Genomic DNA, 15,600 nt, shown 5'->3' with positions numbered 1-15,600 from the left:
CCATCTGATCACACCAACAAACCTGCCAACTCCAGTCTCAACAAAATTAGGAGAATAGATGCTTTTAGCTCCTCTTTTCCAATGTTGGTTACATTGAAGTCATCATAGTACTACTTTTTAGCCTCTGGTACCTCTAGTTGTTATTGAGTAGGTACTAGTATGTAGTACATTTAGCATTTTCCAGGTGTTTTTATCAACAGGTGAAATGAAGCACTTCTACTTAAAACAAATTGGTACTGCAGCTACGTTTGTCTTTTCATTTTAATCCTTTTGTCTGCTCTTTATATGTTCTGAAATTCTGAATTTCAGTACATTTTATGTTTTTGTTTATTTATTTTCTACTAAGGATTGTAATTTCTCCCACCTAGACTCTCTGCAGTTAAAGAATTTAAATTCAGAAAACTGCTTAGCTAATACATGTTGGTAATTTTCCGGAGATTTCGCATTTGATCTCAGTCTCTATTGTAAAACTCATTCATTGTGTTATGATCTGAGAATCCACATGATGTGGGTGCTGGTTTGTCTGTGTAGGTTGTAGCAGGAGAGATTACCGGTTACATGCAGGGTTAGTGGTGTGTGGACACTGAGCGCCAGGTTGCATAATGATTTCTTGTCGTATAAATGAAAAGAGCTGTGACAGTGTGGGATTTTTTATTTTTGATACCTATCTAACTAATGAACTAACCATATGGGTGCTGTAGAATGACTATGCGTGTCTGTGTCAGCGTGCTGCGTGTGGAGGAAGGACCGCGTACAAGTGTGTTGGGGGGTGCGTGTTGATTCTTCTGCAGCGGAGTGCTCTGGAGCTGCATGCGAGGCTTCACCTGTGCTCTCTGGTACAGACATCTTCTCAGAATATTATATATTGCCCAGTAATAAACGAGACTGCAGACACTTTGTCACCTTTCCGGTAGCCATGAAGCCTGACATCCATGAAGAACGCAGGGCAGGAGGCTAGGGTTTTGTTTATACAGACACGAAACGTTGTGCTGCACAAAATAGTTCCCAAACAAAACATGTAGTGATATTCATCGAAATTTAACAGTTCGTGTTTGGTATTACAGAGTGAAGGAGAACAGGAATAATCCCCCAACCCCCCCAACACAAAGTCCTCCGGTGGGCGGCCGTGTCGCGCACTTAAGAAAGCGCTCAGCTTGTAATGGAAATGCATAATTAGAACGCAGTAAATTTGTCATATTTCCTCAAGAGACGGAAACTTCTGTTGTAGAATGAGGATGTGTATGTGCTTCTGAAACCGCGTGTTTTGTGTAAGTAGAGTGAGCCGCGTCCTGCGCCACTCACCTCTTGCGCTGCACGTGGCTCTAAGAGGGAGTGAGAGGCGCGGCGCAGGGAGTGAAGGAGAACATTAATAAAAGGTTTCCCCCAGAAACCCTTAAAGTCTGAGCACAGGACTAGCAGAAAAAGTAAATTATCAGCAAAGATGAATGTGTTTAGTGTGTTTATTATAGTTCCAATCACGGACCATATTCAGAACCTTCACACAAAAAAACTATCAAAAAAAAAAAAGGTGATGAGGTCATCACTCCGGTGATGCGGTTATCATCACGCCCCTATAAATGAATCATCCAACACTGAGGAAGACTTCCATGGTTTCAGTGCACAGGAGGAAGATGAAGAAAGCTCTGTGACGTTTACGTTCATTTTTTTTAAACCAGCCCTGTTGGCGCTGTGTTACGGTGTGTCACTGTTGTGGAAGAAAACTTCCAGCCCCCTCCTTCGCAGCGCTTGCCTCTGTGTTACTGCTGCTCTCAGTGACTTTTACCGGTATGTTTTTTTAACCAGCCCTGTCACTACCATATTGCTGCCGTGTCACAGGCACTGTTTGGAAAGAAAAGCTCAGGTATATTATTACAACTTTGAAAACTCCTTCTGTGTACCTTCTTTATTTGTAAATATATTACATGTTGAACCTTTCCTGCGATTACTTTTTTCTTTCTTTCTTTCTTTTCCTTTCTTTCTTTCTTTGCATTGGGTCCCATTTTTAAAACATTTGCTGTGACTCGGCCGTGGATTTGAACTTATGGCCTTCCAGTTTCAGGGGGACACTCTACTCCAAGGCTGAGCTGTCAAAAGGAAAATAAATGTTGTCCATAGCTGCTTAATTTCTTTTTTCTTTGCTTGTATTTTGCATTTGAAACCCATTTGAAATGGCATTTTGAATGTTAGACAGTCTTTCACAGACATCTGATGCATCCCTTTTGATGACAATGATATGAAAATCCTTTGCTGCATTTCACTCATGAATACCGGTACACACGTTTGGGCAATGTGAAAAGTTTAGACAAAGCAGTTTAAGGAAAACGCCCCGACTCGTTGATCTGCTTAATTAACTTGACAATCATAGTTTTTATTTGAATCTTTATTGGTGGCTCCAACAGAGCCCAGCAGCTCATCCAGGTCACAACACACCTTCACCGGGTCGTGCTGTGGAGTCGACTCAAGACTCTTGTTGCTGGGTGTTTTTCACATTAGGACACTGTGTTGTGTTTAATAGACAGTAATTTTCTTTAAAAAAAATACTCCCCGTCACAAGGCCAGGTTTTATTTGTTGCTTTTGTGATGACATTTACTTTCTGCTGCTCATGTTTAACACTAAGTTAGCATTTAAAGAGCCACTTTGATAAACAGTTGTGTTTTTGGTGTTTTTAACATGTTCTCGTGGCATTTGTCTGATGGAGGGCTTGTATAAAAAAAAAGCCTAAATTAAATTTTTGTGCATTTCTCCATCAAATTGTTGTGAATCAGGAGCAAATGTAAAAGTGCAGTTAGAAAAAGAGCGGATTTTTATGTCAACGAGCTTCATTCTTCGCTCCATCCTGATGCATCCATTGGTAAACAAATAGATCCATGAATGTCTTTGTTTTCCTCGTCTGAGCTGGAATCTGGATCAAAACTGTACGAATGGATAGCTTTGATGTTTCTCTCCACTTTTGTAGCACCGCTTTTGTTAGGTTAGTGGTTTGAAGGGCTGTAAGCTAGCATGAGAGAGAGTAAACAGTAATGGGGGGGGGGGGGGGGGTCCATGACAACAGTCCCACCCACAACTCGCATTACAACTTCTGCCCCTCTGCAGAAACTATGTCCTATAAAATGACAAGGTTTTTGTTTTTTTTGGCTGAAAACAGTATACCATAATCATACCACCAAAGACTGCCATCTACTTTAAAATAAATCAAAAGATGAGCATAGTGGGATTTTCCAAAGTGTACCTTTTTCTTTCAATATTCATAATTTTCACTGTGTAATTTTGATGTTTGCTTTTACAGCCTGAGTTTTACAGTTACCTTTCAAGCTTGTATTTTATTTAGATCTTTTTAGTAAAACTTCTTCAGATAAATTCTGCATCAGCTTCTCTATCTTCTACTTGGTTAAAGCCATCTAAAGGCCCACAGTCATTTAAAGCCTTTTTCGTTGTCTTGTGTAGTTTTCGTGATCTGTCTGATGGTATGAATAGTGTTTGAGGCCTTTAACTTTTATTGACAAACTCAGAGGAAGATTTCACCAGACCTGATTGCCCTCCTGCAAATTACAACCACTGGTCTTTTGTTTTAATGTTTTCCCAGGTTACCACAAAACTACACACTGCTTTAGATAAACAGTTATGGTGTTATGTGTTTTCACTTTATTTATTTAATTGTATTATTAGGCATAACGTGTTATGTTGTAATAGTGTACATAATTTATTACTTACTTACATTTTACTTTTTTTATATTTTTGCACATTTTTGTATTTGTATACTTGCACATTTGGGAACACCCCTCACTTTTGCACATTGCTGTCCCTTTTCTCTGCTTTTTGGAACTGCTGTGATAATTGAATTTCCCCAATGTGGGATCAATAAAGAAATATCTATCTAAAGTATCCACCTTAACACAAAAAAATCCCTAGGACAATTGAGGGTGGTTAATGTTTGAAGTGACTTAGCTCCTTTCACCTGAAAACCTAGAGGCAGCTCCTTAACATGATCAGGACACGCTGCACTTACTTTTTCCTCCCGGACTGTAGTTTTTGAACTACAATGTGAGCAAATACCTAAAATATTTATATATATGTTCTTTTTTCAAATTTTTCACAGAATCATCCCAGGCGGAGAAGCCTTCAGCAGTTCATGCCACTCAGTCATCGTCGTTGTCGTCATCAGGCTCGGGTGGCGTGAACCCGTCATCTGGGCCGCATGGATCGTCAGCTTCCACAGTGCCTGTCTCTCCGGTTCTTCAGTCGTCAACTCCTCCGTTACTGCAGGACCCCACTCTGTTTCGCCAGCTCCTCCCAGCACTTCAGACCGCACTGCAACTGAACAACGCCAGCGTGGACATGGCCAAAATCAACGAAGGTACAGAAGCTTTTAGGATCTGTAGAATTCCCTTCTCGGCGTTGATCTGTCTCCTTTAACAGCATTTATGCCCAAATCCTACCCCAGCTTGAAGTATTTAACGAATCAAATAAATCCCTTTAAGCATTTGACCAATGGGACGGATGCCTTTTATGTTAGATGCTCGCCTCCTAAGTAGACAAAGGTCATTAAGAGTGTAATTTAAGTTGTGTTGACTTTTATTTCAAATAAAATGTTGCAATGAAATGACGTTTTTGGTTGGTTTGCTATTTTTTCATGTATCGCAACTTATATCATCATTGCAATATTGATCACTAATATCGCAGATCGCGAGTTTTCCTCTTATCGTGCAGCCCTATTCTAATGGCTGTTCTTTCTTTTTTTTTTACCATCTTTGGACTAATGCGGGACAGCAAGTCCTCAGACAGAGTCTCAGAGAAGGACGTCCCACTGAAAGCGACATTCTGTACAGGGAGACTGAATGATCTCATGAACTAGAGCTGTGGATGGTTTTTATTTTATTCTTTTTTTATATATAAATTTAAAAGCGCTCTGTTAAATTTAGAACGATTGCGAATAAGCTATCATGGATGATGCTAAATATTCATCTTTGTATTTTTGGGAACAGATCACAAATATCCAAATATTCGGTTACTCGTTACAGCCGCATCATGACAGTACCAAGACATAGCAACGTTCTTTCTGACGCCTTTGTATAGCTTTAAAAAAAAACATAAATGACGTGTCCTCCATGATGTAGCGATGAGGCTATAAACTTTTGACAGTACCTCTTCCCACACGTGGCGGAAGTGTGTGTGTGAACACACTCTTGGACAACTATCAAGCAGCCAATTCAATTCCATTCCAACTGTCTGGAAAATCGAAGTTCAACCCACAGCCTTTTATTTGATTGAAATTTTAATAAGTAACTCTCCAATTTATGTCTTAAGTAATTCAGTAGTGAAATTGATTCATACTGTATGACCGGTTTTTACTTTAAATAGTTTTTAAGGTTCCCATCAGAAGCAGCAGATTTTCTCCGTGCTTCTTGTCCTCTCTGCAGATCATTGAACAGACGGCTTTGGTTGAACAGTCAGAAGCACATTTACTCGGCGCACATCCGTCATTATGGTCGTTGCCTCCACAGCTCTGCGTCTCCTTGAAGCAGCGAGGAGCTGCAGGAGTGGCTGTCATCCAGTAATTAGGCCTCTGCACACAGATCTGTAGTTTCACATTTCAGTAATTGTGAGTGGGCCGTCTGATCTCCTTGTACAGCTGTTGATGCACCTTTGCTGGCTGCCCACCTATTGGTTTTGTGTGCAAAAACCCTACTGTGACAGAATGATTGTAACACTATATAAGATAAATGTAATATTTGAGAAATCAGAGCAGTCGGATTGTTGCGTCTGCTTTATCCGTCTCCAAATGTTATTGAAGTTCTGCAGAAGCAGATTTCCAGTACCATGAAAATATAACCTTTCCAAATATTGACAGTGTTCAGGTGTTTGCTGAATCCAAGCTTGCAAACAATCATGTATTTGTAGTACCTAGACTATTTGATCTGCATGCCTAACAGCGGGTTTCCTCTTGTTTTTGTGTAGTTCTCACAGCTGCTGTCACACAAGCTTCATTACAGTCGATGCTCCACAAGATCTTCACAGCTGGACCGTCGGCGTTCAATATCACTACGATCCTTTCTCAAGCCGCTCAGCTTTCTAACCAAGGTGAGTTCAGGCTTTGGTGTTGTTGTTGTTTTAAAGACATGTTCTTGTAGCATTTTTCACATGTTTGAAGACATAGACAGAGAAAATTAAGCTTAGAATCACATTTCTGAGTAGTTCTTTATTCAAATTGTCGTGTATTAAGCAGATGGTAAAAAAAAGCTTGTAGTTGTGACGTAGCTCCCTGCTCTGCTCCATTCTGATTCATCCACTTGTAGTGGACTACATCCATGAACGTCTCTGTTTCCTCTTCTGAGCTGGAATCTGGTTCCGAACTGTGCGCCTGGATAGCTCTGAGATTGCTCACCGTTTTTGTTGCACTGCTTATGTTGGGTTGAGGTGTGAGAGGCTGTAAGCTAGTGGAAGAGAGAGTAAACGGATGGGTGACAGGAAGTGGAGGGGGGGGGGCTTACTCCACACCAGCAGATCCACTCCACAACCCAGAGGTGAAATTCTAATTAACTACTGCTGCTCTGCAGAAACTATGTCCTGGAAAATGACACAGGTTGTTTGATTTTTCTCCTAAAATGACATAATCATAATTAAAAGACCACCGGGGACGATTTTACAGTAGATCAAAAGATGCTTAGAGTGGGAGTTGATGAATTTTAGTTTTAATTTACATAATTTACATGTGACAACATGAACACAGAATACACTTTATACAATGACTTTAACACACAGACTGATACAGTCATGCAAGACAAAATAAGACGTTATAAAGTACTGTTTATTCAAACAACAAAAATACAGGAAGGGCTCCTGTTAGTTTAAGGTGCATGTGGGTGTGCTGGTTCAAACACTTCTAAAGCTCTAAAGCCTTAGTCACAACTGCCCTGGCAGGTGGATTAGAGCATCACATGCAAGTGAGTGCAACTTACATTGTCCTTATAAATACTTCACAAAATACTTCCAACACGTACAACAGGAGTATGTTCCATTTTCATGGCGTCTCATTTAAGATGGTTACCCTGAGGCAACTGCAAGACACACCTGTGCTCCTCTAAAGATGCAGCCGCTCCTTTCCACGACCCTCCAATGGCCCAGTCAACCCAAAAACGCACAGCACCGTACGGGTCAACCCCCGCATTCTTAAAGGGTTTCTTATTTAAGAAAAGTGGCTCTGTGTCTAACCATCTCAGAGCAAAAGTGCAGCTTCTCAACCTGACTCCACAACAGATCTAGTGCCACTTTCGTGGGTTTTGGTTTTTAAACTAATAACTCAATTATATTTTGTAAAGTTACTCCACTGGTTACAGAGTAGGGCTATACCATAAAGTACTTATAAATGGGGGGAACAAATCATACAGTGTAGGTAGGACTTAGCAGCCCCGATGGAAATGAAAGGCCTGATTTGTTCCAAGTTTTTATGTTAAATGTCATTTTGCGTTTGTGACCTTCTTAATGACTTAAATAATCAGGTTTGGAGTCCAACTGAAAATACAGCAGACCTCATTTTGGAGTTATTGTATTTACTTTGTTCAATTAAAAAACTTACGCAACAACTGATGAGATAAAAGTCTGAATTTATTTTCTACACTCCTCAACAGGCCAGCAGTCAAATCAGTCACCAATGTCTTTAACATCAGACGCCTCATCACCAAGATCCTACGTTTCCCCGAGAATCAGCACGCCGCAGACCAACGCCGGCCCCCACAAACCCCTCCTCAGCACGCAGCCTGTCATCTCACAGTCAAAGGTAAGACACTGCCACCTCTCAACCAGACTGCACTCTTGTCTGACAACCAGTAAAGTCAGGTCATCTCATTTACAACCAAAGATGAGCAAAGATATGACACAGCCTCATGCCAGCTGGGTGATAGTTGACATTTCTGCAGGTTTTTGCTGCTTGATGGAATCTGTCTTGTAAGGTTTCCCAACAATGAAACATGTCATTTCTGGTCTCTGGGATTCTTGGTTTATGTGAATACGTTGACAGAGAAATTGCGGTTTTTGCGCTGATGCAGAGCTTGCGTTTCAGGTGAATACACCAGCAGTAAAGCAGACGTCTCATTCCCAGCCCACATCCCAGCAGCACCTCTCCAGTGAGAAGTCGCACAGTCACGATGTCACCACGGCCTCCCCGAGAGCCCTCCAACGCCAAGGGTGAGTCCAAACCAGAAGCACTGACATCCTATGACCAAAAATAGGCATCTCTATCAATCTGTTTATGTTTAATTGGATGTAGTTGGTTTATAAATCATCCATTTTCCTCCTTATTATTATTTTAAAGCTGTGAACTACATTTTAATCATCTAAAATATATTATACTTTACCTGGAAATCATTGTAGCCATCCACACCTGAAATCACAGCTTATCTTAAATGAGCAATCAGATGTTTTATTTGGAGTCTTTTGGCACCATCTGCTGGTCATTAGTGGAACTGATTCATTCATAAAGGTCATTTACTGCTGTTCTTTTTTGCTCTCTAGTGCAGTGTTTTTCAACCAGTGTGCCGCGGCACACTAGTGTGCCGTGGGAGATGGTCAAGTGTGCCGTGGAGAAATTGCCCTCATTAATCATTCACTGATCTAAAAACATTTCCCATCTCCAGGATATCAGCTCTTTGTTCATCCAAACAGGCCCTGATAAAACACTGAGTAGTTAGGAATATGAAAGATCTTAAAATTACTTTTTCTTTGTGTTTATTTAATTCTATTAAAGACATTTTGATAAGGATTACGTTACCGCGATTTACCTGCAGCTACTTGATCGCTGTCGATCAATACAGACCATGAATTTCTGTTTTTTTTTTTTTTTTTTTGGATGCTGGTGTGCCGCGGGATTTTTGTCAAGGTTAAAGTGTGCCGTGGCTCAAAAAAGGTTGAAAAACACTGCTCTAGTGAATCAATGACCAGGGCTCCAGACTAACTTTTTTCACTAGGAGCACAGTGGCCCCTAACTGAAAATTTTAGGGGCACAACCAGACAATTTAGGGGCGCATACCGTAAATCAACATGCTAACCAGATCTACTAATTTCCACTGTATTACTAATAAATACTTTAATAATAGATGCAGAAATTACAATATGCTGTTTGAAATTCAGTGTCACATTTTAATCTGCACTTTTGAAGATGCAACAACAAGGTAAACTGACAGCACCATCGCTGTCATGACAGTACAAATAGTTAAGAAAACGGATGGAAATTTATCTTTGTGACACCAAATAGGTGCAGCCAAGATGCACAATAAGCGTGTTTGAGATCACCCAGGTGAACTCAACGCTGCGCAGATCACCTGGTGTGTGACATATTTTTGTTTTTGCTCCAACATCAACTGTCAATCATCACAAAAATATCGCGAGAAAGGGGTGGGAGCAAGGGGCAAACCTACCCGGACACAGCTGGAAACTGAACTGACTGAAAGCTGCCCTACAGACTACAAAACAATGCATTATGGGACATGTGTCCTGATGGTTTTTGTAGTGGAGTGATTAATTAAAATAATTTAAAATACCAATTCATTAAAAAAGGCTACATACATTACAAAACCTTAAAATAATCATAAAATATATAATAACACAGACCCCCCCCCCGCCTGGTCTCCCCAACGATCCAGGCGAGGTGCCGGTTCATCTCAAACACGTCTATCGTTGCATTTTCCCCACGTATTTTCAGTGTGTCTAAAACTAATGTTGTTTTTGCTCGCACGTGTTTAAAGTTCAAGCCCCGTTAGCCGTCACGCATGTAGGTGTGGGACATTTATTCTCCTCAGCTGACCCGACCCCCGCGGGAGCGGTGTGCTGCCGTAACGGCCGTGCATAAACCGTTTGATGCGCCGCCGTAACCGTAACCAAAACCTAAACCTTCCTCCGGGTCTGTGCGGCCCAGAGAAAAGTTCAGCACGGACTGCATGTATTTAGAAAATCACGAGCGAATAAATACGTTCTAAAGGAAAGTAAGGAACTCCTTAATGTGGTCCGGGGAGGGGGCTGTCAGGTTTCCTGCTTTCAAACCCTGTCATTGCCACGCCCCCCAAGAGTCATATACCCCACTGTGATTGGTTGGTCAGCTTCGCGCACGACAATGAAAAAGTGTCATTCATACAAACTGGCGGGCTGCAGTAACATTAAACCTTCATATTAAGGCGGGGACCGCAAAATATCATCTTGGGGGCCGCAAATAGCCCGCGGGCCGCGAGTTTGAGACCCCTGCTGTACACTCTGGCACTGGTACACTAGCCGCAGGTCGGAAGAACGAATCAATAGTTCGCTTACTCATAGCAGCTCAGACGCACATATCAGGTTGTGATGATATTTGTCTCCGTTTCCTTCCCACAGATGTTTACGCGCGCTCGATTATCTCTAGGCCCCTCCCCCTACACGCATTTCAGCCACTCACAGTGGCTTTCCCTATTCTTCTCACACGCAGTGGCCGCCTCACAGACAGGTATCACGCGAGAGTATACGTGCTCGCGTTTCATGAGTATGTGCGCGAGTATGTGCGCCTGCCTGCGTCCGTGTGCGCTTGCCTGCGTGCGTGTGCGCTCGCGTCTCATTGATTATTTCATTGATCATTGACGTGCCCCTTCCACGTCAATGACCACCCTTCGTAAAAAATACGAAGGGTGGGGGAGGCAAATTTACTGGTCACGCATGTGCGACTGGATGTAAAATTCAGTCGCACACTCTCAAATTTTGGTCGCAAAATGCGACCAATTGCTCGCAGTCTGGAGCCCTGATGACGTAAGATTTATTGTAAACAAGAGAAACAATGGAGGGTTACAGTAGTTTCATTGAAAGGAAGGATAAATATCTTTTTAATCCAGTTTTATTAGATGACACTTCAACTGAAATGGTTTGTTCAGACCTTTTTTTCCTTATTTTTGAAGATATTGCTGGTTTGAAGCAGTTGAAGAATTGATAAATAAATCTCTTCCAGTTTAAATTGTAACCAGTGATTGTAAATTTAATAATGCTGCACAACTTGCAGTGCATGTTACTCTGCTTATGTACGGATTTTAAATACCGGTAACTGTAATACCTCCACACACTGGGGCAAAATGTAATTTTTATGTAACCGACCAAGTTGACTGTATTATAAAAAAAACGTATATTTTTAACAAATTGTAACACTATTTTACACAGACTATTCGGAATATTTTTAAGGAAATGAAAATGCATAAAAGTAATTTATTAATGCTGTAAACACGTCTTTTTCATCTAACTGTAAACTTTAATTCAAACATGCTGAGAAAACAAAAAACAGATTTACTAGAGATTTCCCTGTTCTGCTTCCAGGTGATCAGGTTTCATATTAAATCAGAACAAAAACAGCATAATGTTGATCTTGTCATTATATATCATTTACATTAAATCTGAAGGAGGAAGGTGGTAGTGAGATTCAGCAAAAACATCTGACAGCTCACAGTTTTTGGTGTAACACCAGCTCAACGCTACAAGGACGCTGCTAAAACAGAGCGGATTCACTTCAATTATATTTAGAGAATATCCGTTCTGGAGACTTTTTTTCTATTTAGCTTCTACTTTGACAGCAGTTATGGGTTAGGGAAGCTCCATGTCTCATTTTAGTGGAACCCACATAAAATCCAGTGTACTAATAAAGTTTAAAGCAGCTGCAGATATTGGACTTGCATCAAGAATAAGTTGGATGTAGTGGAGAGAATCCAGTAGTTTTCCAAAGTAAAACTTCCTTCAGAATCAGAATATAAATAAAACGGCAGAACTGTGGGTTGTGGGTTTTTTCCTCCGTTTCAAAGCTTCTGCAGAAACATCTTGTATGACTGCATGTTTTTTTCCCCTCCATGTAGCAGTCAGAGGAGTCCGTCTCCAGGTTCCAACCACGTCGCCTCCAGCAGCAACGCCCCCAACTCCGCCTCCGCTCCCCCGGCCTCTTCTACATCCCGGCCCTCCTGTTCCTTCACCCCCTCCCTTGCGGCCCATTTCAATGAGAGCCTCATCAAGCATGTGCAGGGCTGGCCCGCAGAACACGTGGAGAAGCAGGTCAGTGTCCACCGCACACCTCCCCTCCCTCCTTCTTGGCTCCGCCCCATTTAAGTTTGCCTCCGTCTCCCCAAAGGCGTCCAGACTCCGCGAGGAGGCTCACACCATGGGCAGCATATGCATGTCGGAGAACTGCACTGAGCTCAAAAACCTGCGCTCCCTCGTCCGGGTCTGTGAAATTCAGGCGACGTTGCGCGAGCAGAGGTGAGTCGTCCGCACGCTTTCTGTTGCTGCGTCCAAACCCCCCCATCTCACTCCTGCTCTCTGTTCTTCTGCCCCCTCCCTTACAGGATATTGTTTTTGAGACAGCAAATCAAAGAACTTGAAAAGTTGAAGAACCAGAATTCCTTCATGGTGTGAGAACTTTTGGTGGGGGGTTTGGGGGGGTGTCCGGAGGTTGTGGGGAGCGGGGTTGTCATTGCACATACTAGGAAGCCGGCAAGAAAAACGGTTCCTCCCGAACCCAGTCTTAACACACGGGAGCTGCAGTCCTGCTGGCAGACCACAGGGGGGCGACAAGGAGCTGCTGGTGTGGTGGGTGGGGTCAGGGAGGGGCTGATTTACAAGACTGTGTTTTTGTAAAAAAAAAAAAAAAAAAACCACGGTGGATTAACATGTAGATTTCTTGTAGATGTTATCTATGTTGTAAATATGTTTTGTAGATTGAATCCATGGAAAGCCATGCCTATCAAAGCTTTTGACATCCAGACTAATCAGCCGAGGCGCCAGCCTCTCCGTCACTCATCTGCAGACTTCCGTTGTCACGTCACGGATCATTGAAGCGCCGTGCCCAACGTGAACGGAGGAGCTGGCCTCACCGGGGTCATCGGTTTGACCTTTTTAGATCCTCTCCCACCTGTGGGTGTGGGCGGAGGCCTCCTCCGTGCAGGTGTTCTGTAAACGCTCACAGCGCTTCAGTGATCCGTCAGCAGTTTCTGGCGCCCCACTTTGAGGAGGACGGGTGACGAAAAGACAGTTCCTGGTGGTGCAATGGATTCCAAACGAGGAGCGTGCTGCTTTGGACCATTCCTTCACCCTCAGCAGACCTCTTTGGAGTTGAACTCCTTTCTTTCCGTTTTGTTCCCTTTTGTTCGTCAGCTCTGCACGCTGACTGTCTTCATTCCTTTGTACCGTCGCTAACAGCAGCGGGGTTTTAGAGAAGGCCAGCTTTCACGTGTGGGTTGCAGTAATAAGCCATGCATCACCCGTCAGGAGCTCAAAAGCGGGTGGAGGTGGGGCGCCTCTCCGGTCGAACGCAGGGCAACCAGGGGTCAAAGCTCAAATGTGAAATGTATGTAATGTAATAAACATGTTAAACTAAAGTGAGCGCTGAGTGTTTTGTTGGAGTGTCTGCTTTGGTTTATATGCTAGTGCCTTGTTGAAAGTCTTAAGCCTCATCACCCGCAGGTCCATGTTTGCTGTCATCCCGCCGGATCAAAAGGCCCAGATTTAGTCAATATCCTTTAGCTCCTCCCCCATATTCATCACTGTCAGCTGCTGCTTTATGCCCACCAACACAACATTTAGTTGAGCTGACCATGTCATTGCTTTGTATAATGTTTCCTGAAATATATTGACAAAAAATAAAGGATGCCTCTCCAAGGCAGTGTTGTGTTCAATGCTCCTTTGAGCTTCAGCTCATTTTGTTTTTTTCTTGTTTGTGAGAAAATGACTAAAGCCTGAAGCTACGTTCACAGCGTCCTCGGCAACGCACTTTCAATGAAAAGTCTGTGTAAGCGTGCATTTTGAGCTTCCGCGTTCAAAACTATCATGTTCGTGAATAGCTACATACGTTTCTACTGCCGTTTTTGGGTTCTTTGTTTAAAACATGGCCATGGAATGTGCGCTTTAACCCTTGTGCTATCTTAGATGACCCCACCCTTACATTGACGTGTTCTCCCTACCATGTCAAAGGTGTATAAAGGTGGAAAGATTTCATGTAATCCATGGACACCATTGAAGTTCACAAATCATTGAAGAAAAAAGGTTTGGCGCACTGTCTTGTGGGTCTAGATGACCCAACTCCCAACGTTAAAGTGCCTAGGATAGCACAAGGGTTACAGTGAAACCACAATGACCAATTTGGTGGTGACGAATGGAGGGCGTCCCCTTTAAGTCATGGAAGTCCTAACCGTTTGAAAATTGATCATGGAGGAGAAATTCATAATTGCGATTTGTGTCCGGCTGGAGTTATGACAAATCTTTCATACATAAGAATAGAGCTGTGAAAGAATAAACCTGGAGTAAGATTCACGAAATGTGCACCACTTCAACATTTCGTATCAAGCCTCTTCCAACTGTAGGTGGCGGACATGAGCTATTGAGTGCTAGGAAAAGAATAGGTCCCTCCTTGATCGTCCAATGTGAACACCATATGCTGACAGTGCGTTCAAGAACACGTGGCATTCCTGGTGTGTGAACATAGGTCACACGGTGTTTTGGTTGTTCGAGCCTGTGGGGGATCTTAAGAGAGGCACAGGTGTGTCTTGCGTTTCCCTTGAGGCTCGTACAACCAACTTGAGGGACGTCATGAAAAATGGAATGTATGATAGTCGTGTGTATTGTGAAGTATTTGGAAGGATAATGTAAGTTGCACGCGTTTATGATGTATGAGTGAAACTGTACTGGCTCCTTACTGACCTTGCGTGTGCAGTTGATGGGTAAGTGTAGGACGTCCACACAAACTAAAATGTGTAATTTCCTTAATTCTACCAGTCAGGCTACGTGCAAGCACCTATCGTGTACAGCTCAAACGGGCTCCTTGCGCATTTCGCCTGCGTGTCACTTGTTTTGCCCTTACATGTTGTTTACGTGTTCGCTAAGACAGCACACAGCATGCCCCTAGAGAAATGTGCATAAACATAATTAAGCTTACTGTACCATGCAGGCTGCCCCCCATGCCCCTACCAGGTTTGCCCCCCTTTTTTGCCTGCAGACAGCCCTATCCACCCTAAAGGGCAGTTGTGAGTAAAGCTTTAATTCACCTGAAGGTCAGGAGGTATCATAGATCACAGACATGCTGACCTGTACTTTGGTGACATCTACTGGCAGTTTGTGCTAATCACAGCTTTCAGTGGCCCTAATAATGAATTAAAATCTTTTAACAAATCAATCCAAAAGATACTATGTAGATTCTGGGATTGTTTTGTCATTTGGGCATTAATTATTATATATTTATAGGTTAACCTTTGAATGGCAGGAACATATAGGAACTAGGCTTGGGTCATAATGCAGCAGAGCTGTATGCTAAGGTTATCGTGTGCAAACGTTTAGGAGGATCATTCCTGACTCTTGAGTTGTTGCAGCTTATTACACTTACACGAGGAGCATGGGTGGATTTTGGTGTGACCCCAGGGTGGCTCAGGGTATGGCTGACTGATATAAAAATCAATTTGAAAAAATTACTGGTATTGTTTTTAATAATTTAAAGTTTCATCAGTTTCCCTTGTTGTAAACTTACCAGAGCGATGCAGTTCTATTACAAAGTGATAAATCCAAAATGTGGACAATTATGTCTCATCCTTTTATTACTATAATTTTCATACAGAGACTAAAGGTTT

At 42.5% G+C, this 15,600-nt stretch overlaps 1 protein-coding gene across 2 annotated transcripts in view; it reads left to right on the top strand.

The window, feature by feature from the left end:
• wac (WW domain containing adaptor with coiled-coil) overlaps window positions 1-13,642 on the top strand; it is a 33,053-nt gene extending 19,411 nt beyond the window's left edge. Inside the window, exons 7-13 of one of the 2 annotated variants that reach the window (XM_020712509.2) lie at window positions 4,098-4,355; window positions 5,957-6,079; window positions 7,627-7,775; window positions 8,058-8,182; window positions 11,851-12,040; window positions 12,117-12,244; window positions 12,331-13,642. In XM_020712509.2, the coding sequence (XP_020568168.1) occupies window positions 4,098-4,355; window positions 5,957-6,079; window positions 7,627-7,775; window positions 8,058-8,182; window positions 11,851-12,040; window positions 12,117-12,244; window positions 12,331-12,400 (1,043 nt within the window). In that variant the 3' untranslated portion in view covers window positions 12,401-13,642. Of the gene's footprint in view, window positions 1-4,097; window positions 4,356-5,956; window positions 6,080-7,626; window positions 7,776-8,057; window positions 8,183-11,847; window positions 12,041-12,116; window positions 12,245-12,330 lie in introns of both variants that reach the window. The other variant, XM_004080884.4, reaches the window with a different exon arrangement.
• Window positions 13,643-15,600: the final 1,958 nt, after the last annotated feature.

The sequence above is a fragment of the Oryzias latipes genome, chromosome 20, assembly GCF_002234675.1.
Source record: "Oryzias latipes chromosome 20, ASM223467v1".
NCBI classification, from domain to species: domain Eukaryota; kingdom Metazoa; phylum Chordata; class Actinopteri; order Beloniformes; family Adrianichthyidae; genus Oryzias; species Oryzias latipes.
Note: the sequence above shows the minus strand (reverse complement) of the source record. Positions and strands in the feature narration are given on the sequence as shown.